This window comes from Motacilla alba, chromosome 8 (genome assembly GCF_015832195.1).
Source record: "Motacilla alba alba isolate MOTALB_02 chromosome 8, Motacilla_alba_V1.0_pri, whole genome shotgun sequence".
Lineage (NCBI taxonomy): Eukaryota > Metazoa > Chordata > Aves > Passeriformes > Motacillidae > Motacilla > Motacilla alba.
Window position 1 is genome coordinate 7,333,390 of NC_052023.1, and position 26,103 is coordinate 7,359,492.

The following is a 26,103-nucleotide window of genomic DNA, read 5'->3' on the forward strand; positions in this document are numbered from 1 at the left end:
GCTGTGCTGACCTGGCAGAGGGAGCAATTAATCTCATAGCTGATTACTTCCCTGAAACCCCTGGCACCAGGCATAGGAGGGATATCAGGCTGGGAGGAGGGAGATGTGACAGCTGATGGCCTTGCTGGTTGGTGCCTAGAAGCTGGAGGAAGAGCTCTCTGCCAGCGTGGAGGAGTTGGGATCAGAAAGGGGGTGTGGGATTTCTGGATGTGCAGTGTCCAGCCACAAAAGCCTTGTGTGAATGGGACAGGGATTGTGGCTCCTTGTCCCCTCCCAGGCTGGGAAGGATGCACATTCCTGGAGGTGTAGGTGACTTCACGTGCAGCTCCTTGGTGTTACCCAGCTGCTGGGGGGAGAGCAGTGCTGATCTCGGGCTGCACAGATCATAAACCTGCTGCCTGCCTCGTGTACTACCCGTGCCTGGAATGCTAATGCTGCCTCTGCCTCTCCTCACTGCCACAGCCACGGAGCTGACGTGCTGCAGAGATTAGACAATGGTCATGGATGGGGAAGGGGAGTTTTGTCTGTCTCTTTAACCAAAATGGGAACAGTAAATGCTGTCAGTTTGCAGAGACCAGCTGGATTTCTAACAGCACAGGAATGCTGCTGTGGTGGGTGGGGGTGGGTTTAGCTGCCCCCTCCCTTTATCACTGCCATTCAGACATCCAAATGCTGGGAAAACAACTGGAGCTTCCCAACACCCAAAGCAGCATTTATCCTGGGAATCTGCCAGCTCTGTTGGAGCTTGGAAAAGCCTGACCCCTCTAAGGTGCCTCTACATCATGGCCAGGGAAAGAAAGGGATGCTAGGGTTTTTCCTTTGGTTCTCCAAGTAACAGCTGAGTGAAAGAACATGTTTTTCTTGTTTACAAGACTCTACTCATACTCTACTCATAGAGTAGGCTGAGCTGTGATTTGATTCTCTGCAAAGCAGTAGTGAGGTGCATCATGGAAGGGCTTACAGTAAGGTTTTGTCTTTGGGACTCCCAAGAACTGAAAGAAGGATGTCACAGAAGTGGCCAAAGCCTCACAGACTGGTTGAATTTTGTATTATTAATAACAACTTTTGTACATTAGTTTGAATTGAAGCAGGTCAGCAAGGGAGCCTGAATGTTGAGATGGTCAGTAATGCCTTGACACTGCTGAGCTGACCAGAAGCCATGCTCTTGTTCTGTTAGGTGCTAAACCAGTATATCATAAATGATCCTCACTTTCCCGAGTGCTTTCAGAGCTAAAGGAGTATGCACAGCAGGGGGACAAGGCAATCAAGCAAGCTGTTACAGCAGGGGAAGACAGAGCACTAAATATAATAGGATGAACAGTGGTAGGTTTTTTCCCTCTTTCACGTTTCCATCCCCCCCTCTGGCTGGTGGAAGGGAACACAATAGCAAACTGCACAATCAGGCTGAATAACCTTCATATATCAACTGAGAGTAGGACTACTCTAAATTTGGCGAGGCCAGGGAAGGAGCTTTCAGTGACAAAATACATTTGAAAAGGATGGTTGACCCAAAAGGTGTGTTTCTTCAGAATAAATTACTTTTAGGTGTTCTCCTCTTCTTTACTCCTTGGGCAAATCTGTGGAGCTCTACTCAGCTCCCTGTTCAATCATCAAGTACATTCTAGCACCAGGACTGCTGTTACTCTGCTGCAGCTGAGCAGTGTAATGGTCCTACCCATTGTTTTACATCTGGATTAAATTGTCGTTTTGTGCATCTGGAGATAGGTTTGTTCAGTAGGTTTTGAAAATCCACAGATGTTCAAGGCCCAGTCAATCTTTTGGCAGTGCTTGCTGGTGAGGAAGCTGAACAGTGAGAATATATATCTCACAAAAGCACTCCCAGCTAGTTTTATACCCCAGCAGTTGTTCTTGGGTCTTCTGCTTGCTCTTCTAAGTCTGAAAAGAATCAATTAACAAACTGCCTGTCACCCTCCTTTACTTTCTACTGTGCCTTTGCTAATCTTCTGCACATTTTCAGCAGGGAAAAACCTTTGGTTTTAATTCTTCCAGCAGGATTTACTTTTGCTCCTGCTCTTGATGTGCAGTGAGAGCTGACGCTGGCATGGGTTTGTTCCTGACATCTCCATGGTGCTGCTGCTGTGCTAACTTGTGTAGGAGAGCGACAGGCCAGGAGCAGGAGATAAGGCTGTTATCAGTGTGGGGGCGAGGCGAGTGCAATCCTGGCAGACAGTTCTTTCTCCTTACATTGGTCACCTTTTCAATTACAGATCTGATCTGCTAAAGTTTTGTCATTCTCATTCTAGTTTCTGTTAATGAAATGCATTTAACTGTCAGCTCTTGTTAACAGTAACAACACAGCCAGGGATTCATAAATTCCCATGGAAGTCAAATGACTGCTACCTTAGAAGAACTGAGTCAAGAACTGAGGTGTTTCTTTTTTTAATCTTGAAGCTGGAGAAGGAGACAACCACAGCTTGCTTGATCAGAAAATCAAAATGTTTTCAACAATGAATCTACCTCAGACTTTTGTTGCTGATTCATGTAGGAAAAAATACCCTGTTTCTTGGAGTCCTGAGGGTTTGAGTCCACTTCATCATTCAGTTTTCCTCTGTGTTTCTTGGACCTATCTCAAATAGTTACTTACCACCCAGAATGTTCAGAAACTCAGATTACCAAAAGCTGGTTAGACAAGTGCGTCGATGTGTAAACAGTTGTGTTTGGCACAGGTTTGACCTGTTCTAAAGACCAGCAAGAATAGTTTTGGAAAAACTGTTCTATGACAAGGCAGTCCTGGAGCTTTGTTTGTTTAGTTTAGCAGGGAGAAGGCAAGGGAATGAATGATCTGGGGCCAATATGTGGGGACCAAATTATCTGTGATCTGAGTATGTACATAAGGAACATAAACATGGAGTGACAGGAAGGGTACTTTTCACTGTAATAGGGGAGGGAATGACAGAGCTGAATGTCTTGACACAGCTTCTCAAGAAAAGAGGATTCAAGTCTTTAAGAGGACATGGTATGTTTTCCCTGATGGACTGTTTTTGTTTGAAATAAAAATATTTTCTTAAAATATCTGTTTGGGGTTTTGTTTGTTTTCTTGTTGTTTTTTATTGGTTTTGGGGTTTTTTTGGTGGGGTTGTTCATTTTTTTGTGAATGAGAATGGCTTCAAAAAAGGTCTTTGTGTGTGAATGGTAGATCATCCAAGATGATCACAGTAACCTCTTTCTGGATTGAAGATGTATGATTTTCAAACTATTGTGTAGTGCTCATAGTTTTCTTTTGCAATAAGCCCATATACCAAATGATTTCTTGGTCTTTCTTAGAGTTAAAGGACTGTTTGACTGGAAAAATTTGACATAGTGCCTACAAACTAAGTCATTCCATCTAATTGAAGTATTCTATGAGTTCTGGAGAGAATTTTTTCCTTTCAAATGACAAATTCCATTAGAATCAATGGAAGCTAGAGGCTTTTTCTTTCATCTTTGCAATGCAGAGGGGGTTTGTGGTTTTGTATCATGTAAGCTTAATAGGGTAAGGAAGAAACATCACAAAATAAAATGTTGTACTTCCTCAGAAAATCCATTTAACTTTGCTGATGCCTCCCTGAACACTTGCCTTAAGCAGAAGCTGTCAGGCTGAAGCTGTGTGAGCCCTGTAGAGTTTCCAGGTCTGTAGAAGCAGGAGGAAAGTCAGCTTTGACCATTTGACCATTGCTGGCATGAGCAGAAATAGTTTGTACCTGCCTGTTCCTTGGTGACAAGTTCATTATAGACATGGTGCTTTATTTAAGGTCAAACGTGAAAAATAGATTTTAAAAATTATTATTATAAAGATACAATGTCCAACCTGTAAAATAAAAGGCTGATACATGGAATTTGGAGCAATTATTTAAGTTAGATACAGGCCATGACTGAGTGCTGTCATGAACAAAGAAAATAATGTGGCCACCTCCTTAATAATGGGTCTCTCAGATAGTCCACATCTCTTTTCTCTAGTCTTGGAAGTAATAAAGTATTTTCCTATATCTGAGGGCATAAAATTTATTAAACTCTGACATCTTAAATGGTCTCAATGTCACTTTGACCAGTGGTGAAGGTGAAGGTTAGTACTGAGTTCTGTTAAGAACAGAATATTTTGCTTTTGGTCATCTTAACTAAAGCAACCACCTCTCTATATGTGTTTATCATACTGTATAGCTGAAGAAGTTACCTTGCAAGTTAGAATTAGTGCCAGTGACAAAATACTGTAAAAATGCCAAGTGGTCATTTACATGGTTGGAATTACTTTAATGTTACTGGCTGGTAGCAAGAGCTTTGTTTCATGCCAGTCAATGTCTGTTAAATCAGTACTTTCAGAGCACCTCATGGAAGATGGAGTCTGGATATCAGTTCTGTGTTCTTCCCTAGCTCCTATGCCTTTCTCACTCCATCCTGCTGGAGCTGGAGTGGCTCAGGTATCTGGCTGTACCTCGTGTTCTGCTCTTGAGGAAAGCCTTAGGTCTGCCCTGGATTGGGGGCTTGTGGTTTTCATTAGCAATTTGTAGTCCGCAGGTGCTGAAGTTGAGGTTGCTGTGCTTGAGACATCTCAAAGGCTTCTGGAGTCCAGATGAAAATTGTTCAGTAGCTTTTAATATTCCAGGTCCTTTATGGCACCTCTCAAATCAGAGAGTGAAATAGTTTTGAATTTGGCTTTGGAATTTAGAATGTGGCACCTCACTGGTGCCATGGAAAGGCTCTACAGTTATTCATCTTGTAGATGAAATAGAGGGGCAAGTGAATTTTTAGATGGATGACTCCTCTTCTGATTGCAGCCTTACAGCTTGTTTCCATTCAGATGCACTTGTATTGGTGGCCTGTTTGGCATTTCTCATCTCCCACAGCCCCTGTCGCTGGATTTTGTTCCCTTGCATGAGTGAGCCTAAGAGGATGAGTGGGTGTAAACCAGCTGCAAGTAGAATTTCCCAAGGGGTTGTTGCCTGCAGGCATAAATGCACCAGTGCTGGGACCAGAGCAGCTGCCTCTGTCCTGTTAGCTGAGGATCTGGTTTGGAGCAGGATGGGGCATCTCAGGACATACAGAATATAGAGAATGGAATTTTGAGAAGTGTATTCAGCTGCAGGATACAATTATGCCTTGCTGTACTATCTCTCTCTTTTTATTTTTTCCTATTTTCTCTTGAGACTGTTACAAGTCTCCCAAGAACATCATGGGAACGTGGGTTTCTAGAGCTGTTTGTTGAAAAAATAAAAAGACAGAAATATTTGGCATATATAGTTTAAGATGGTACCCTTTGTTTAAAACACTGTTTGCTAAATAGGACTTTTATGCAGATTATCAATTAAAAGAATCAAAAAATTCAGCTTTCTGGTAAAGTCAGGTTTCTGTAACTAGCTCTGTAATTCTTCTTCAGGACATGGATGTAGTTCTACATGAGGTTGTACTTCTGGACACAGTTGATGCTACAGCAAGTAAGATCCAGGGTGTCTCTGCAAGAAATTCTTAGATCTGTAAATAACAAGAATGTAGCAGCTGCATGTTTTAGGGCTGCACTGGAGACTCTTTCTAGTTTTCCTAAAAGATCAACAACCTGAGTTGTTTTAGAGTTTGCTTTATCCTGAATTAAAATAAGAAAGAAAAAAACTTCAGAGGTGGTTTAATGAAATGGGCATTTGCCTTATGACACACCTCTGTAACTCCAGTGTGTGGGAGTCACAGTCTTCTAATCTCCTAAAAAAGCTGCAGAACAGGCCTTTTCGATATAGACCTGAACAGGTGGAAGAAAGTGCTGTCATTTGCTTTTTTTTTTATCTCTAAAATACAGAATCCTCTGCCCAGAGATTAGGAGTGAAGGTCTGGCTTTAGTGCTGTAATACCTAATTGAATCACGAGCCTTGGTGTAGTCCTGAGAGAGGACTTAGCACAAATTCTCATACTGATTTTGGCATTTCAATTACCTTTCAAGCAATGACACTTGCTTTAATTTGAGTGCCTGGACTGCAGCTGCTCTGGGACATATTTTTAAAGGTAACTTGTGCCTCATTCCCCTTTATTCCACCAACTTTTCATGGGACAGAATCTGCTAACAAGAAATTAAGAGTTTGGTACCCTATGACTGGGAGACAGGGCGTGGTGTCTGTCACCCACACGCCAGCATTGCCATTAGTGAGAACTTCTGTGGCAATCCTTGGCTTGAGAGGGGACAGAGCTCAAGAGAGTTTTGGGAATGACTGTGAGGAGCAGAACACCTTTGATACTCTGGGCACGAGCAGAGCCAGAGTGGAGGAGCTGAAATCTGCTCTGAGTGTGGCTGAGGAGGAGAGGGGCCTTCTCTCTCTCCTTGTTCATTAGTCTGTGTTGGGGTGATTGTGTACTGGTTTCTTGTCCCTGGCTGATGTGCCACTCCTGTGTATGCCACCATTTGATGTGGAAATGCAGAGTGGAGTGAACATTAGATACCTTTTATTTATGGGACACCCTCCTGAACATTGAGAACTACGCTCAGATACTGAAACAGCTTGTTTGGGCCACTGGGCTAACCCTGGGCTCCCACCTAGACAATAAACCTAAACTGGAAAGCAGGTTTAAAATTGGGATGTGAGAAAGAGATGCAAAGATCTGCCTGAGGTCTGGAAAACGTACCTTTTAGAACAAGATAAAAGGGATAATTTTGTTTAATGCAGCAAGCCGACACCACCACCGTGTCCACGTTCAGTCTGAGGGGCAAGGCAGGTGATGACAACTTTAGCAGAGGAGGATATGGCAAAAATAATTGGCTTTCATATAGGAAAATAAATGTTTCAAATGGGGAAACAAGCTGCCAGTGTAAACAGCAGAGTGTCACTTCATGAGGACTGCTGGTGGAGACCAAACTTTTTCCTCCCTCATCAGGGTGACTGTAGAAGTTTCTTAGTATCAAATGTTCCTTTGTTTTAAAAAGTCAGCTTAGATAAAAAGAGGGTCTCCCCTGACTTTTCATAGTATGTGGATATTCTGAAGCTCATCACAATTTTCTGGGCCACTTGAAGTCTAGTTTTCTGGTCCAGTTCTGCATAACTGTCCAAAAATCTCCTCCAGGAGTGTGCTCTACTCCCCAAAAGGTAATTGTATTGTGCAGTACCTGGCACTCTGCTGACCAGGGCTTCCTTCAGTACAAACCCATATTAAGTAGAAATAGAAAACTTATGGGAAGAATGATACAAAGCTTCAGGTGCAATAATTATACTCCCTTTTGTCAGAGTACTGTTATAACAAGAAATAAAAATGGAACAACATTTACTTTATCCTTTTTCAGGGGCCAATAATGTGGCCATATTAAAAAATAATCTTTGGTTTAATGTTCCATATTACTTTCATTAGCTTTCTTTACATTTCTTATTTTATACACCTTTAAATTGATGGTGGGGCAAGGGAAAAGGAAAAGAATGAAACATTTTGGAGGAAAAAGAGCAAAGGAAAATTTTCTCCCAAGCATTATGCATTCCTCTACAACATTAATAATGCTGCTGCCACTCCATATTGTGGCTCCTTGGATTGCATGTAAATCTTTGGTTGAAGAGCTTTTCACACAAAGTTTTTCTTTGGAAGCCTCATTTCATCCAATTAACTTTTCTGCATCTTTGATGTTCAGCCAAGATCAGTAAGACAGTGGCTGCTTCTTCCTAGGAAGTGACATAAGTAGCACAGAAGTCATATAGGGCAACAAAGCTCTTTTATTTTTTATTTAACTTTAAAAGAGGGAGGGAGGATTTGAGAACCCTCAGGTTCTGACACCTTTTGCTATTTCAGTGATTTAGGTGCTGCAGGAAGGCACAAGCCACCTGGTTTCATTTTCAGTGTGCCTGAATTGCACACATTCATGTGCTCTTTTAGATTTATTCACTCTGCAGCGGTGCTTTGCATGCTTGAATTTTTAAAAGAGATGAAAGGATCCTTGTATACAAAAATCTCAGATATAGAGCAGTATGCAATGGAGAACAGAAAAGATGGGTCAGTGAGCCAAAGCTTCTATTGTCTTCCCCAAAGGGTAGACTCCCAAAAGTTAACCTAATTATGGAGGGCACTGAGGCCATGGGGTTAACAGCTGTTCAGGAAGCAGCAGAGAGCTCCTCTAGGAGCTGAGGTTAGACGTTGGAAATAGTTCCTCGTGGGAGTATACAGGGAAATTGCTGTGCACATGTGCATGTGTGTGTGCAGAATTCAGAACGAAGAGTTTAGACACAGCAGCTCCAAGGATGGAAATAGGTCAGTGGTTTAGTGCTCTCTACGTGTTCCTCCTCTGTGACAGCTCTGAGTAGCAGTTGGAAGGCAGCCTGGGATTTCATTTAGAAGCGTGAACCAGAAGAAAAGGAAAAAGAGAAAGGAGGGGGTCATTTTGCTTGTTTTGATGCCCATGTGTCCCATTTTCAATTATCCCTCTCATCCACTCTCACTGGGATACAGTGAGATGCCTACAAATGAGCCATGAGAGAATTTCAAAGGTTTGCATGCTCCATTCGTAAAAACTCAGTGGAAAAAACTATGCACCTTGTTGGGTTGTAAAACTTGTCTTGAAATCAGTTGAGGACAAAATTTCCCTTGGGGTTTTAGTATTTTGGAAAGCCTGAAAGAATTTTGTGTACCTGATTAGGGGATTGTTGTCTTCTTGTTGTCAGACCTTGCCCTATAGATTCTGGATTTTGCTTAGTAGGTATAGCACCACCTACATTTTAAATGCATTTTTGAATGAGCGAGTTGGATTAGTTTTGTTTAGTCTTGGCCATCTAAAAGTTAGTCATCTGTTCTGGACTGGTAGAGCTGGCTGTGGTCAGTGGGGCATTCCCAGAAAGTGATTTGTGCATCCATGGTCAGTGGGATAAGCTGCCATTTGAACAGATTTCTGTAACCCTGTTAACTTGGGGCTGGGGTTAGAGTCAGATTTATCCTGCCTCTCTTAAGCTGTTTAACAAGAGTCAGGAGATCTGCTCTCCAGCTGCTGTACCTTTACTGATATCCATGGGAACAATTGTCAACACTTGTACCAATTTATACTGACTGTGGATCAGCCCTCCTGCGGCTGTGGAATTTTTTTTTTTAAATTTATTCTTCTAAGAAAGTGTAACCATACTGGATGTAGTATCTAGGATGTAATTCTGCCTCAGTATCCATACATGAATGGTTAGTCTGATTAGCAGTGAAGTGTTCAAGAACATGGGAGCTGCTACAGAGGACTAAACCAATATTCTTACATTGGTTACTGATCTGCTGCTCTTTTATATCTTCCCCCTTGCCCCCTGTTCTATTGTGATGTAAATCCAACTCTTCTGCTGCCATTTGTGGCTACAAGTGTCATGTAGACACTTGCATTTTGGCCAGGGCTCTCTCTCTATTGCTCTATGCAGAACTCCTTCTAACCTCTTACATTTAAAAGTTTCTCAACTTTTGTTATCCCCTCACACATGAGATCAGGCAGCGTGGCACAGTGGAGAAAGAGGCAAACAGGGCTAAAGAGGCTTTTGTGATGTCAGACTTTGTCTCAAAGGTTAATGATCCTCCTCTGCTGAGCACTGTGGCCACAGCAATGACTGCAGAGAATGTTTAGTGCCAATGCAGAAAGGGCCTGTGTTGGTAAATTAAAGCCCTGACTTATAATTCAGGGGTTGGGAGGGAGTCAGAAGAGGTATGAACACAAATTTGGAGAGAGAGGATTTTTTTTTTTTTTTTGAGAATTGTCCCAGGTTTTTTGCTGATAACTTCAGGTAAGTCACCTTTCAGTTTTCAGTGATATGCTTGTGTATTGTTCATTACTGGAAAACAGTTTCAGATTTTTCTGAAGGAGAAAAGAGTTGTTAACTGGCCTTTTTTCTGCTTTGCATCTTCTGAATCTCTGTCTGATAGTCATCTTGTCAAAACTGTCAGGAGAAGTAAAAAAGCAGACTTTTTAGCCCAAATAATGTGTTTGTAAGTTTTTCAGTTCAGCTTGAGTATTGCATTCTGTGGGGTGGAGAGGTGTCTGCTGTGCTTTGGGCAAGCAGGGCTCTCTGGGTTTACTTATTCACCTCCCCACACAGACCAGTTAAGCTCTTTTGCTACACTGCAGAGAGTGTATCAATTCAAGAGAATCAACACTAATTTTTTTTTCCTTAGTTTGGCTAAACTTGCCTGTCCCAGCCTAGGGCAAGTTGGTTTTTCATATCTGAAGGTAATTTTGCTAACCTGGCAATCTGTGTCTTCTTGGCCAGTGCCATTTACTGTTTAGCTCTTCCTCCATGATTACCTGTGAGGAAACAGGGGTAAATTTGGAATTGGGCTCTTTTCCGATTAATAAGGCTTATTAAGATATCTGAAATCCTTATACAAGTATCTTGGATCTTAAATATTAATATTTATATTTATTTCTTGTGAGGAGACATGGAGTTTGCACACACAATTGATGGCTGAAGGTCTGCCTGGACTTGCTGTGGGAGTGACCTTGCTCAGAACAATGATGTTTCCTTTCCTGGCTGTAACCCAGCAAGGATGCATGCAGTCAAAATTAACCAAATATTTTTCTGCGTATTCCAAGGAGGGAGGTTTTATTTACTTTTTGTGGAATCCTGATTTCTATTTCTGACTCTGTCAGACGAATGCAGAATGATCTTGGCTGATTCACTCAATCCCCCTCTGCTCCTTGGTCTTAGTTGCAAAGTGAAACTAATTCTGTGCACTTGCCTAACTGAACCATTGGAGGACATTCCATTAATGCTTGTGAAATGCTCCAAGAAACTCCCTGAAAAGCAGACCAGAGATGTCTGATTTTAGGGGATTTGGTTCAGCTCTTGAGGTACAAGGTCTCTGGTTCTGGAAACGAGGAAAACTGTGCAGAATTGCAATGTCTGAATGCGAAATCTCCATCCCTAGTCACAGGTTAAGTGGATTTGTTCACAGTTTGACCTCTATTAACGTTAGATACCTAGAAAAAACCTAAATATCCCTGTCACAGTGTGAAACAGTCTGTCTGTTTGATCAGGTATTGCATCCTTGGGGCCTGAGGGGAGCATAGCACATCAGTACATCTGTTGGCTACAGTGGGTATCTCTACAAGGGTGGGGAAAATGGGCAGCCCAAGCTGCTGGACATGATTACAATGGCCAGGGTAGTGGGGATGGCAGGCATTTGTGCTTTCTACCTGGCTGGGATTTAGTACACAGTTAATTCCTCCAAAGGTAATTTGGACTTTTTTAGATGCATTTAATCTCTTTTTTTCTTTCCCACCCCTTTCCTACAGACAAATGTTTCTTCAGGGTTTGGGTTTTTTTGTGTCGTTTGCTAGAACATGTTCTTTTTGCCTCTGGCACTAAGCATATGGATTTTCTATTTGTGTGACAAACAAGATAGCAGTTTACTTAGGAATTCTTGTTCCACCTGTTGCTCGAGATCCCCAGCTTTAAATCTCACTCTTCAGTTGGAAATGTTTTCAGGCATCCACTGTGACACTTGATGATGTTACAAGAAATGTAAGAATTCAACCTGTGAGCTGCATAATTTCAAGTGGCTGTCCAGATAGCAGATCTTTCTTTTCTGTGGATTTGCCTATCACTTTGCATTGTGCTAAACAATAATGCTAATCCATTCAATCACCTTGAATATTTTGCTAATCTGTACTTATCCTGTGAAACTATCTTCAGTAGTTAGATAGGAAATGCAAGCTGAGACCAGGCAAATACAAAGTGATTGTGGTGTTCTTTTTCTTTTGAAGGAAGGATTTGATGCCATCTCTCTTAATGCACATGCTTTCTGATTTGATCTCATGTTATTGATAATCACGGGCTATTTTTGTCCCCTCTTTTTACTTAGGAGCTGTCACAAATCAATCTCATGAATCTTGCTTCCTGTCCTGTGGCACTGGCATTAGCACATTTCTCTGCTCTGTGGCAATGACATTTGCATGTTATTCTTGTATTTAATCTGCTTTGTTGGATATTTTGCTCAGAATGTTTTGTGGTGTTTTAACCTGTAGGGTTTATAGGATTTTATGGTGTTATTTATCTCAGGTCATGTATCTTTCATTCCATCATTAACATATGTTTAGGAAGAAGGTATAATAAATGGAAGAAAGCAACTGTGTCCTTCATTTGAATAAAACATAGGTTTGCAAAAGAAGTTAATAAGAATCCATGTAGGGACATGGCCTAATTTTTGAAAGGATGTTTTGGAAAAAAAATTGTGTTATCTTCCTCTGTCTGGATTTTCATCTGCCTTCTCATCATTTCTAATCCTGTTGCCAAAGCTGCTTTCTCATCTTTAAAATCTTTCTGGAATTAAGTGGCTTCTGGATCTTGACAATGCAACATTTTGATGCATGTGTTTGTCACATCCTGATTAGATTGGTATAACTCCTGCTCTCCCAGGTCCCTCTCAAAACTCAATTCATAAACCAGAGTTTCATACAAGATGCTTCCACTAGGGTGATGAAACAGAGAAATTCAATCATACCACGCATAGGTTATCCATTTTCCAGAGGCTGATGGGAGAGATTGGATTTTCAGAGCTCTTCTGGCCTGTTTTGTTTTGTTTTCTTTTGTTTTCTTTGCTTCTGTTCTTGTCTTCAAGGCTTCAATAAATTCTCTTTTAAAGTGGAGAAAGTAATTTCCATCTCTTTCTGGCCATGAAACTACTCTTTCCATGGGCTTTGACTGCAGGTGAACCATTTAAATTTTGTCATCCTCAAATTTGTTTACCTCTGCATTCTTTTTCAAGCCCATGCATGGACAGAGTGACCCATTTTTGGTTTATTTTATTAGTTCTGCCGTGTAAGTTTTGGATAGAGATACCACAACTTTCTTGGCAGACATTTAGGTCAAGCCAGTGTAGAGGAATAGTTTGATTCCGAAGGTAGGGAATTGCTCTTTTACCTGCTTGCTTTCAATAACCACATTTTGAGAGACTTACAAACACAGGGCCTTGCATTTTTCTGTCAGAAGGCAGCAAGAACCAATTTCTGAACAACTCTAAGGTGGGAGCACTGGCTACCAAAATCAAAGAACAAATTGTGTGCAGAGTGGAAGCCATAGCACTCAGGTTTAGTCCTGCCTTGAACAAAGCAGGTAACAGTTCTGCTGAACAGTTTCCTTTCTTGCCTGCCAAACACTGAAGTACTTTTCAAGGGGGAATATGACTGGAGGGATTGATTTCGGAGCCCTGTCAGGAGGATGACATTGTGCAAGTGCTAAAACAGCCAGAACCTGCACAGTTAATCATTGTTGTATGATGTTTGTATGGTGTGGGATACAAAAAGATAAGGATAGATCCGCTGGGAAGATGAACTTTCTTCCTTTGTCCATTTACAGCTCAAATGAATGCTTACAAGAACCTGTAACAGAAGCAAACCATCTCCCTAATCACTTCATATTCACTACCAGATCTCTGCACTCCCTGTTGCTAAAAGGTGTAGAAATGGGGCACCATCCCCGATGAGGGTTTTGAGTTTTAGTCCTGTATCAGCTTGGATGCAGGCAGAGGATGAATTTATGAAAAAATAAAAGAGGGGAAAATATAAAATTTAAATAGACTTTGCAGGCTCATAAAGAGAATTAGCTCAGTGTGAGTTCTTTAGAAGCTATTTCTGCATCTCTCTAGAAAGTTATTAGACTGTTCTTATTTTTTCAGAATCTGCTCACCCATTCCAAATTTTGACGGAGATTTTAAAAGCTCATTTTTTGTTAAGAAGAAAACAACATTTGACAGAGCTGGCTTATTTTTGACAGTCTGGGGGCTGGCAGTGGATGAAGAGAATTGTTTTTGCAGACCCACTGAATGAATCAAGAAAGTTTCATCTTTGCTTCAAACTTTCCCAAGGCTTTAAAGAGTTTTTGAAATGTTCTCTTCGCTCCAGGCTCCCTCATTCTCAGTCTCCCTGTGTGTCTTGAGGACACTGTCAGTATCCCCCTCCCACCCCTATATTCTGAGGATGAATTGTTTCATGTTTGTTTATGCTAAGCCATGAAAGCTTGAAATTGAAATTTGTTTGCTCCTCTGCTTCCCATTCATATATGTTCCCATTCATTGTACATTTTTGCTACAGGATTTTATCTCAAGGGTGCTGAACTGTGTGAGGCTGCAAATATGCAGAAAGAAAAAAAAAAAAAAGTAATTCTGTGAGCCTGTGAAGTCACCTGTCCCACAGCAGGGTTCTCTGGTGTCCACTGAGGTATGAGCAGCAAGTGAAACTTTCCCTGTGCCCAAGACTTTCACAGATTTATAAAGAAAAAGTGTTTAGTGTAGCCCTCTGGAGGTCTTCAGCCCATTGTCAAAGCAGGACTAGCTTCAGCATTGTGTTGGTTACTTAGGGCTTTTTATGGGCAAGATTTGAAAATCTCCATGGATAAAAAGTCATAATGTGGGAGGGTTTTCCCCTTATTTGAGTTCTCTGTTGCCCATTTAATATTGACTTCATTATATAATCTTTTCAATGGTGATTAAAAGCTGTGGATGTCCCATCCCCAAAAGCGTTCAAGGCCAGGCTGGATGGAGCTTTGAGGAACCTGGTTTAGTGAAAGGCATCCCTGCCCCTGGCATGGGGCTGGAACTCAGTGGTCTTTAATATCTCTCCCAACCCAAATCCCTCCATGATCAGCTTCCACCTGAACTCTTTCCTGGTCTTTCTGTATAACAATCACCAGATGATTTTGTTTTCCCTAATGTTTCATCCTCACCTCATTTCTTGAACAGTGACATGCCTTTAGTAAGTGTTGCATTCTTTTACGCATCTCAGAAAAGGGTATAATAATAAATTTTTCTGACAATTTTACACCCATTTGCACCTATTTTTGAGGCATAACCAGAAAAAAAAACAACAAAAAGAACCCAAAACCAAAAACTCCGACTCCCTTAAGGTTTAAACTTTTCAGCTTTAACATTCTCGTCAGGATTCTCAAACTAATCTATCACTGCACCATTATTCATTGCAATAAGATGTTTCAGTGCTCTGGAACCAAAATGTGTAGTTTCAGCTTGGCTTGGTATCAAATCACATTCTGCTGGTGAGTTGCAGTGATTGATAGAAGCCACACTTTGAGTGCTTTACATTCCTATTCCTCTGCATCCAACAAGCATCCAAATCAGACAAGTGACCCATGTCCCATGGCATGGCACCAAATATCCTTGCTTGTGGCTTTGAGTTAGGAAAAGGAGGTGTCATGGAGTATCATGAGAAATGTCTCTTTGCCAGGTATCTTCCTTTCTGGGGTGTACAATGTGCCCAGCTGCTGGGACTGTGGAAAATTTAAAGCCTAAGTGATTTGAGGTAGGAATTGGAAATGGACCAGAGACCACCATGTTGTCAAATAGTTCCTCATTCCCTGTGTTGTTTGGGCTGAGGCTGCACCACACAGAGAAGCTCAGGTGGTAAAACTGTGCCCTTTAAATTAACAAGTGATTGGGAAAAATCTAAGCCTGATTTAACTCCCTTCTAAAGCATCTGGGCTTTTTATTGATTGCAATCAGAGACAGAGCAGGACTTTACAGCTTCTTTGCCATCTTCTGAAATGTTATGTGACAAACATAACACGGGTACTATTTCTGCTATGAAATGTTAGTTTATCGTGGTAGTGATTCTGGGAAGAACATTTGCAACATTCTGTTTCTGGGGGACTTTCCAAAAATGAAATAATCAGGAGGTTTTTGTGTGGTTTTTTGTTTGGGTTTAGATTTTTTGGTTGTCGGTTTGGAGTTCTGTTCACTGATTTGGCCACATTGTGCCTTTGCTAAAGCAGAGTAGTCACCTGGCAGGTGTTAAAATAATCTAATACAATAAGGTTAATCTTCTCTCTTTAATTAGACAGCCATATGCAACAGACCCAGTGGGCCAGATAACCTTGAAATTTAAAGTGAGAATAAATACAGATTGGAGAGGAAAATATCTTTAGTTACAGGTGTTAAGGGGTAGAAGAAACAGAAGGGAATGTTCACTGATACAACAGCACAACCCTACACAATCCCTTTTCTCCATCCAAACCCTTAGAGAATGTTTCTCAAAAACTGGATTGGGATATCTTATGCTTATCTTATATGCTCTTATAGGCGTTGCAGGATCATTTGTTAAGTACTAACTTATGCAATCTTGTTGGAAATGAACCTCAACAAAATGCAGAAAACCTTTCTTTGATTCCATAGATCACTTAAGCTCCATCTGTAGGACCTAATATATCCCTGTTGCATAAAAACCTTAAAGGGAAGGCCTTGGAAAACCCTGGCTCAGGCCTGGTACTTCAGCTAAGCAGGAAAGGACTGTGGGGAAGGGACTCAGCTGAATTAGGGGTAGAAAAACAAGTTATGTGACCATTGTCTGTTCACATCCTGGTGTGTGGAGGTTGGTTGAATTATGTTTGTTATGATTTAACACTGTGGAGCTGATAACAAGGCTTTAAAAGGCCTGGTTTTTGGAATAAAGGACTCTCCTTTGCACCTGCCTGGGGACCCTGGGTCACTATGGACCCTCACCTACATATCCCCATCACTGGAGCACTAAAATACCTTACAATCCTTCATGTATTTCCTCTTCAAACACCGTGGAGGGTTTATAATTATTTTTACAAGTGAAGAACTGAGGCATTGCAGTTTTGACCTAGCATAGATAAGAGGCAGTGACAGGACAGTCCCATGGTGATGCTCTAAGTCAACCACTTGTCCCTCTCCTGTATTGTGACAACTGGGATTTTGTTCAGGGCTTGCATACAACTCTAAAGCTTTCAATTAGTTGTGGTAAAGAGAGTGTTTGGCTACTGGACATGTCCCTGGCTCTAACTTCTGATGACATTGATACCTGCTAGCCAACACAGCAGGAGAAGGCTGCTTGCAAACCATGTGTATGGGAGTGCAGGGAAAGTAAAAGGGCCTTCCCTCCCACCAACCCAAAATAAATGCCTCCTTATAAATGCAAAAATTTGCTTTCAAGTTCAACAATCCGTAGATGCAGCAAGATTATGCAGGAATATAATTAATATTCCGGCTATGTATGGAAGTGAGAAGTACCTAAGTGTGTCAGAGCCTGTTAGCAAACATTATAAAAGGGAGCCAGCAGCCTTGCCCTGGTGCTGGGGAGTTAAACTTTGCTCGTTAGGGTTCAGCCAGCAGTTTGCCAGTCCTGTGCTGCTTCCCTGTGGGCCAGCACACACCTTCTTGGCAGTTTGGGATCAGCTCAAAGCCTTCCTCCAGGATATCCGAGAGGAAAAGGCCTTTGTGATGATGGAGATGGATGATTTCTGGCTGAGTTCTGGCATGGCCTATGAGGATGTCCTGGGTGGAAGTAGTCTGGTAGCCTGTAATGTAGCAAAGTAATCCTTTAATTCTATTCTAGGAGAGTAAAAGAAATATCAGGTACAGTGCTAACCCCAACCACCACATGTTACAGCAGGTTCTCAGACACAGCTGAATGCAGCAGTATCCGGATATAAAGCCAAGAAAAATGACTGAATTAAGGTATAACTGAAACCCACCCAAAACCCATTCGTGATCCAGTAACTTTACCATTTTCTAGAAATCTCTGACAAAGTCAGATGTTCCTAATATTCTGTCCACTCACAGTGCCATTTTTTGTCAGATTTGGAGAAGCCTGGAGTACAGTCAGCTTCAGCTCAAATCAGTTAGGTGCTGGACATGTAACATGCTGTGTAAACCCAAGTTGTCCTAAAAAAGTCCTGTCCTTGGCCTCTCAGATAGAATGGTTCAAATTAGTGGCTGTCTCTTATGTAAGCCAATTTCTGTCCCAATTGCTCTTTTATGAATTGGGAACAATGTAGTCCCCTCTTGTACCAGTGCTGTTGGGAAAATTAGTCCATCAGTGCTTATAAAGCAGTTGTCTCCTGCAGTGCTGGGCACTTTAGAAAAGCCATGAAGAACTGAATAGCTCTGTCCTTGGAGCAGCCTTTGAGTAGCATGCAGTAAGCAGCAGGCTGGGGTTGCATACTGAACAATAAGGAAAAGCCAAAATATTGAATAATCTACTCATTAATGACCAGTGAGGATCCTGCGACAGAATAAAGTGAGAGCTGTGGAAAAGCACCCTGTGCTCCTGCAGACAAAGGTTGTGTCACAACAGTGACAAGCACAGGGCTGAAGGATGGCTCTGTGGACCTGTGCAATGTCCCAACTTTTAAGAGCTCAGCGTTGTGACATTAAGTTTGGCTCCTTTGAGTGCAGCTCTCTGTGTGTCATGGGTCTGGTAGTAGGAGCTGAACCGTCTTCTGGGGGTGTTTCTATCATGCTGGTCTGAAGGGAACAGGATGTATCTTTCCTCTTTCCTAAAAGTGAGTGGAATTCCAGATTTGCATGCCAGGCAGTACAGGAGATGTGTTGTAATATGGAGGAATACCATCCTACAACACCTGGAGTATTCCCTAATAATTGTGAGATGTATTGTGTGTCTATTTGCACAGCCTGAGAAAGGCCAGAAGTGGGAACAAAAGCACAATTCAAGAGCAGCCATGTCTCCAGAAATGTGTGTATCAGCTGTTTTTTGTCAACCACTGTGATGATGAAGCACTTATTTCCACCCAACCTGCCCCTCCAGGAATACAGACAGACCAACAAAAAATACAAATGTTTTAAAGAAGGGTTGCTTAACTGAAGGGAAACATTTGTTAGGACATTGTGGGGAAGTGTCAAGTAGATAGGGCAGAAGGGTCTAGAGGAGTTTGACTTGTTGACAGGATGGGAGTCCAGTAAATTAATCACATATTAAAATTCTCTTTCTCGGTGGTTTGTAGCTTGTAATCCATGAGCAGGTGGATTTTGAACAACATCAGAAAGGAAAGTTTATGTAATACTGCATTATGAGCTACATGTGTGAGAGTTCTGAAGGCCCTGTGCCTACAGTAGAAATATTTTGGGATCCAAAAGTCGGAAAAAAACCTGTCTCCTGTGTCATTAAGTCAGCGATGTGTTTGCTTTTGAAAAGGCCAAACAATGAATCAGGCTTTAAAATGGAAGCACTGTAGGTGTTGCCAGCAACTTGTTTAAAACACCTGAGAGCCCAAGATTGGTGTGGCAGTGACTCAGATCCAGCTGGGAGCAGCAGCCTGAGAAAGCCTTCCCAGGGCAGGACAGATGGGACTGGCTCCTGCAGGGTCATTTGGAGAGATCCACACACGGGGGGAGGCTCTTCCTAGGGGAGAGCTTTGCTAAGCTGGGCTTGCATCCCAAGGAAAGTGCTGGAAACCCTGTCCCACTGAAAATTGGGCTGGGCACAATGCAGATGTGAAAATAGACAAGGTCCTGTGACAGCTGCAGGGGTGAGCTGCACTAGGGAGGGGATCTCATCCTCTGACACACCAGGCACGCTCACAGGGTGGAATTCTTCTTTCTGTAGGATGGGTTTTATTTCCAGCATGCTGCTTTGTGCCCAGGAATCCTTCTGGCATTACCTGTGGTGTGTAAGGAGAGTTAATACAAGGATTGAGACATATCCTGAAGATCAGAGCGTGCCCATGTCAGGAGGGGATGCGTGTCTTCCTTGGTGTGTGTGCCTGTGACACCTATTACCAGCCCCGAGAAATGCATGTATTCATCAGAAGGAGAAAATATCCCTTTGTGTTTATTCTTATTTAACATTGTTTACACAGAAAATGGAGAAACACATCTTTAACCGTCATGTACCATTTAAAATTATGTCAGTACACCCGGCAGAGCTCATTCTGCAAACATCTACTCCACCGTGTGGTCTCTGCGAGCTAATGCTGCTCTCAGCCTGGAGCACACTGCAGTGCTTCTGTTAAATAGCCTTTGTGAAGGCTTCCAGAGCTCTAAATTAAAAATGCAGAAAGCTGGGGAGGAGGAGAGAGTTTTCAGAGCAGGGGGTCTCTGTAGCTGGAGCGTTAGGATGTCTTGCTACCTAATTGCTTTAGAATATGTGGGCTTGAATGAGTCCTTCTTAATGAATCATAGGCAAATGCAAAAATCGCAAACCCCGAGCACCCAGACGGTGAAACACACACTAATGAAGACCTGGCTTGGCTGGCAGGTGTGGAGTTGATTTGTAAAACGCCGTGAATATAGCAGTTTTGAAGTGATATTTGTGCAAAGAAGCAAATCTTCTGCGTGCTGCCCTTGTCTCTGCTCCCTGCTGCCGCACACCTGCTCCTGCTCCGTGCCATCCCTGCTGCAGCCCCATGGCAGTGCCTGCTGCCTCTGCCCTCGAGGGACAGCAGCCAGAGGGACCAGCTACCCTCTGTCTGCCCTCTCACTGCAGTGACAGGGGGGAAAACAGTGCTCCCCCTTCCCCAGTGCCTTTCCAACCTCAAATGCTAACCCTGCTGGTGGTGCCATGCGTGGGTTGGAGCTCCCTGGCTTTGTGTGTGGAGATTATCTGGAGATTCACCTGGTGCTGATCCAATGAACCAATGCAGCCTCACAAAGCTGGAGGGAAGGGTGCAGAGTTCTCTTTGTAATAAATCACATGGTGTGAAAAAGGATTTCTTTACCTCCTTTCCTCCATTATTCTCCATATCTCACCTTGTGGAAATGGGTCTGTTAGGAAGAGATTTAGACTCACATGGCAGGAAAAAACAAGCAGGGCAGGGAGAACTGAAGGTAAAGGAAGGCAGAGCTCCTGGAGGTTTCTATAACCCGGAGATTCCAGGGAGAGTCTTTCTTCTTCCTGAAAAAAATAGGAAGAAGCCCTGAAAAATAAACCCAGCATGGCCTTGGTATTAAATCCTTCCTCAGGATGTTGTCACTAAAGCAGCTGCATAAGAAACCCTTAAAAGTAGGGATGAGTTCAGTCCCAGAGGCAAAGGGCTTTTGTCCTGAGAACTGCCCAGCAAGCTGGGTGCTGGTCTGAATATCTTTGGTTTTACTGAGTTGAGCTGGTAACCTCTTCAGATCTGGCTGCCTCCCAAGTAGGGAGGGATGAATACTGCAAAATGTTTCAGTTTCCAGTGCAATTTTGAAACTCATTTGCTTTGACTGAATTTGCACTGTGTTTATGTAAATTTATAAACACTGTAATAAATTTATCTACTCACAGAAAACAGAAATTTTAGAAAAAGGCTGGAAAACATTGGTGCAACACAAATTCTAATTCAACAGGAATATTCACAGAACCTGATTTAAATGAACATTCAGTCACAAAGCAGAAGCACAGCATGTGGTCTGTATATCTAGCAAACTATAGCAAGCATAATCCAAAATTCAAACAATGGTTATCAGCTTAAATGCTTTAAATTACATACATGTCATTTTTTGTGGCTTCAGTGACTATGTGACCAAAATCTAGGTTTTTACAGTAGAAATGAAGACCAAAATCAGGTAATAGCTGCAGGTTGCTACTTTGCTTGTACCTATCTGTTCTGACTATGCTTTTCCTAACCTGGCAGAGTCTGTGCCAGCACCTCCTTCTCATCAGGCTCTGTGGCATTGTGACCTGCCACGTTCATAAGAGCATTCATGGGCTTGGTCATTAATGCTCACGGAATGGGATATCCTCCAGTGCCCTTGCTCCAACCCTCTCTAATTCTGAAGCTGGTTTTGTCTTCTCTTGTACCTCTTGGAGTCTGTAATATTTCCTTATTTTTTTGTCTTCTGTGTCCTCCTTCTAAGATCATCCTTAAACAGTCCTTTGATATAATTTAGGGGTTTTTCCCCCCTCTTGGTAATTTTATACAGAACACAGTAGTTTATTTACAACACAAAATGAAGCTAATCTGTATAGGGCAGATTTGGAGGCACTTTCTAAACTAGGGGAACACTTACAGCCATGTGAGGAACTGCAGTGAAGCAAATGACAATACTTGCACTCTGAGTAAAAGAGCTGGTTTCAGATACTGAGATAATGTATTATTTTAGGACACACTTGTTTCCCACCATGGAGCTGCTCTTTCCAGAGCATATCTGTATTTTTACTTTACCTACCCAGCGTTTGAAGCAGCAGGCAAACAGTTAAGCAGTGGAACCAGCAGCGAAGTGTGTCAGAAATTAGCTGGTTTAAGACTGGGAGGATGAATTAAAAAGCAGTGCAAGATGCAATTTTTAAGTTTTCCTGTTCAAGCTCTTGCATTGGAGGCATTAGCCATGAGGGAGATCACATCAGCTGGGAGCAAGATAATAAAATGAATGCAGGATCTGTAATGGGCACGTGGGAGACTCTCGCCGTATGTTTTGGTCGTGTCCTGATCTACGTGAGCTTTGGGAGACAGTTCTACATGTAATAGAGTCAATAATCAAATCTGAAGTACCAAGGAACACAACTTGATGTTTCCTTAGAGAGGCCCCAAGTTTGCAGCAGATGAATAAAGAGAGAGTGTGGTAGATACAAATTTGTCTTTAGGCAAAAAGGAAAGAAAAAAGACTTGAAAACTGGAAGCGGGAGAGAAAATATTACACTGTTTCCAGACTGGAAAGAAATAGTGATGCCTACATCAGAAAGTTAATTAATTGTTGTTACATTGATAAATATGTGATATACCACATCAAAGACTGGCTAAATGATATTTGGAAATTAATTTGGTTTCCTATTAAACAGAGCTCAGAGGAGCTTCCCAAATGAATAACTTGTTTGCTAAGCATTGCTTCCTTCTGTTTATAAAGTCTTTTCAAGTAAAGACCTCTATTTTCAACTGTTCTTGTTGTTTTAAATGAACTTCGAGATTCATCTCTTACCAGACATTCCTGACACATCCAAATACTGCAAATTGCAATGCCTTGCATAGGATCTTATAAAAATTAGGTATTGCTTACCTCTTTTCTCTATGGGGATGACTTAGATAAAGTTATCTAAAAAGTCCCAACCCCCAAATTTAATATTGACAGTATGCTCATTTTCTCTTGTGTCAAATATTATTAAAAGAAAATGTAAATGTGACACATTAACTATACGAATATAGGTTCAGATTCTGAGCTCTTTAGGAAGTTTTTCTACAGTAAGAATATTGTTTTCTTGGGAACTGTGCCAAAATACAGTAAAACTCGTGGCAGTTTCTGCTTTTATTAAATGAAAAGCTCATTCCTCTCATTCTGCTCCTCTGCCAGTTTTATCCTGGTGTAATTCCACCTACGTCTCTGGAAGTACTTCTGGTTTTTATTAATGTCTATGAGTTCAAAAGAAGATAGGATTTAGTAGAGCTGAGTGCAGAGAGTTTACATGCAGACAAAAACAAGAGAGAGAGAGAAATCTGACACAATACGCTGTAGAGTGGGATGGCAGCAACTCTCTGAGTTGTCTGTGGAATTGTAGTTGTTTAAAATGTCACGGAAAAAGAAATCCATCTTGTTTCTATACAAGCAGAGAAGTGGCTACCATGACAAGGAGGTGGCTTCTGCAGCCCAGCAAGCCACCCACGGCAGCAGAGATGGAGCTGCAGAGCTGCAGTTGGGTGTTTGAGCTCCCAGAGAGCTGATGGGTGGGTTGAGTCAGCCCAAGGAGCAAAGCAGCTCCTGCTTGCTTAGATACCCATAGGAATTTTTACAAAAGAATGTCACATTAACTTTGTATCCTTTGGTTCATAGGAAAATATTTATTCATCAGGTTTGGAAATGAATTTCATCCTCTGGTTTCATCCCCTCACTTTTTTCAGCATTTCACCTCTCTGAATTTTATTTTCCTTTCTCTTTGCCAATTAAACCTATGTTTTGGGTCTTCAGAATCTTAGTTTGGTTTTTTTTTTTTTTTTTTTTTTTTTTGTCAAAGGATAGCAGTGCTGGAGTGAATCTCTTGTTTGCATAGGTGTGTTTAAAAGATTAAGGCTGAACAGACATTCTTGTAATAGACATGGGATCAATGAAAGCTCTTCTTTTCTCAAGAAGCTTTAAGGCTTAGCAGTCAGGTTGATTTTTTGTTTGTTTGTTTTAACTATAGAAGAAGTTGCATCTCTACCTGGGCTTCTATTATTTGTATGATCTTCCACAGAATTCCTGAGCAAGAATTTACCCAACTCATCCCAAGCTTAGCTTGAGATGACACAGTTCTCTTCCTGCATGTATCAGTAGCCAAAGGTTTTCTAGGTGATCTTTGCAGCAGGCAGTGTAACCTGATTTCCCTCTTCTCCTACTTTTGCCACTTCCAGCTTTCTAATTTCATTTTCATATTTCAAATTTTCAGTTTTAGTGCTCACTCTGTCAACAGCCTCCTGAGTTTCAGTGAGGCCTCACAAAGAATTTGGATGCTACTCTGTGGGGCTGTGAGCAGCAAAACCCAAGTGAGGACAGTGTCCTGGGAGGGATCTGAGTCAGGGCAGGAAGGAGAAGCCAAGGTGGCATCCATGCTCCAACACCTACAGGATTTGATGGCCAATAAGCATTTTACCTTGTTGGTTTGGTTGGCTAACTTTTGTGTAGGCAATTGCAGGAGGGGAAGAGACAGGCCCTGGGTTAGTGGAACAATGACATTCATGCTTTAAATCCCTTAAGCACAAACCTAATGGCCATTGATTACAATGCTCTGAAGAGCCCTGCTGAGTCAGAGCCTGACTGAGGACAAGCTGAAGGTCCAGTTTGGTGGTGCAGTGCGTGAATCACTCCAACAGCTGCAGACCCTCAGCCAGAGCTCCAAAGAGAAGGAAACCTCCAAGGTCAGGAAAGGCTGTTCCAATGCCAGCCTGCCAAGCTGGGGAAAGGCAAAGGATACTGTGAGCACGGGCTGTGGAGGGGAAGAAGGCTGAATGGCCAGAGCTGTTCCAGTTGATATTCTGCTGCTCACGTTATTTCTGAAAGGTGCCATTGCTGCAGGCTTTCCTCAGGGGAGCGTTTGCTTTGTTTCCCCCATGAGAACAACGTTTAACTACTTCAGCCACAGGCTATAACCCTAATTCTGCAGCTGATCCGAGGAGAGGCTGCAGCCGTACTAAATCCTTTGTGTTTTGTGTGTGTGTGCAGGTGCTCCCTGATGGGGTTTGATCTGAACCGGCACTGGGCAAATCCCTCTCCGTGGGCTCACCCCACCCTGCACGGAGTGAAGGAGCTCATCATCGACATGTACAACAACCCGGTGAGTGGGGACAGAGCTGCTGAGCCCCCTTTGTGCTGAGGGACCCACCCCCCACCGCAGGAGAGCAGGGAACAGTTGTGCTTTTGCCACAGGGAACACCAGAAGTGGAGAAAGCGTGTGGAATGAAGTTCAGCTCAGATTAACTGTGAAATAATTCTGAAAGCAGGGCCTGAATTCAGCTGAGCTGCTCTCGTACTCTGAGCTGGATTCAAAACAGCAGGCTCCCAAATTGAATTAGGGAACGGCAGCAATGCTTAATCCGGGGCTCTGGCTGTGGTGGCTGTGTGGTGTGCAGGGCAGGAGGGGGAGAATATTTGCAAATATTACATAAACACACACACACACTCATGCTCACTCAGAGAAGCAGAGGTGTTCTTGAAGGTGAAATCTTAGCTAATCAGAGGAGATGGATTGAGGAGAATATGGAGGAGTGGGAGGGAGGCAGACAGCTATTGAATGTTTGACATCAAAGCGCACAAGGATTATTGAACGTGGCACCTAAGAAATACTGCTAGAAAAAAATGGAGATGGGTAGGAAAAAAATCACTACCAAAAAATAAGAGGAGATTTTATAGATTATTATTTTTTTCATTACAGGATTCCTGGTATTTGTCTTTTCTTTTTGCTTCTCACAATGGAGAGGGAATTTGAATCTTTAAGTCCCTGAAGTTTTGCTAATTTTTCCTTTTGTTTTTTTCTTTCTTTCCTTTTTGTTTCTGTGAAAAAGGACCTGGCTTGCCTTGCTAATAAAGAAAGAGGATTCTTACCCCCAGCTACATCATGTATAGGATAAGACCTCCCTTAATTTAACTCCTGGTTTTCCCAATACATCTTAATTAGACTTTTTATCTTCCTGTAATACCTGTACAGAGGAGTTTTTAGGTACAAGGAAGATAGGTTAATAGATAAGATCGTTACATATGGACTGGAATCCAATTGCATGAAAAATATGTTCTTGGACCACTAATTGTTTGGCACAGAATTTGTCTTTCTATTCTGTTTCTGCAGCACCTTGCACTGTGCATTGTGCCTCTGGCCAAGGCTCCTAAGCTCTATTAAAGTGATGATGATAATAATGGAAAGGCACAGAAAGGAGCTTTGCAGCCAGCCTGGTCTTTCCTCTGTTTTCTACCCCAAAAAGCAAGACAATTTTCCTTCTAGTCGATGGAGTGATCATGCAGATTGCTTTAAGCAGAGGTTTTTTCCCAAGA

The 26,103-nt window shown here is 42.1% G+C and overlaps 1 protein-coding gene across 1 annotated transcript in view; it reads left to right on the plus strand.

The window, feature by feature from the left end:
* The window catches only part of BEND5 (BEN domain containing 5), an 883,422-nt gene that overhangs the window by 711,376 nt on the left and 145,943 nt on the right, over positions 1-26,103 (plus strand). The window contains exon 9 of the mRNA XM_038144486.1: positions 24,781-24,892. Coding sequence (XP_038000414.1) covers positions 24,781-24,892 — 112 coding nt within the window. The remainder of the gene's footprint in view (positions 1-24,780; positions 24,893-26,103) is intronic.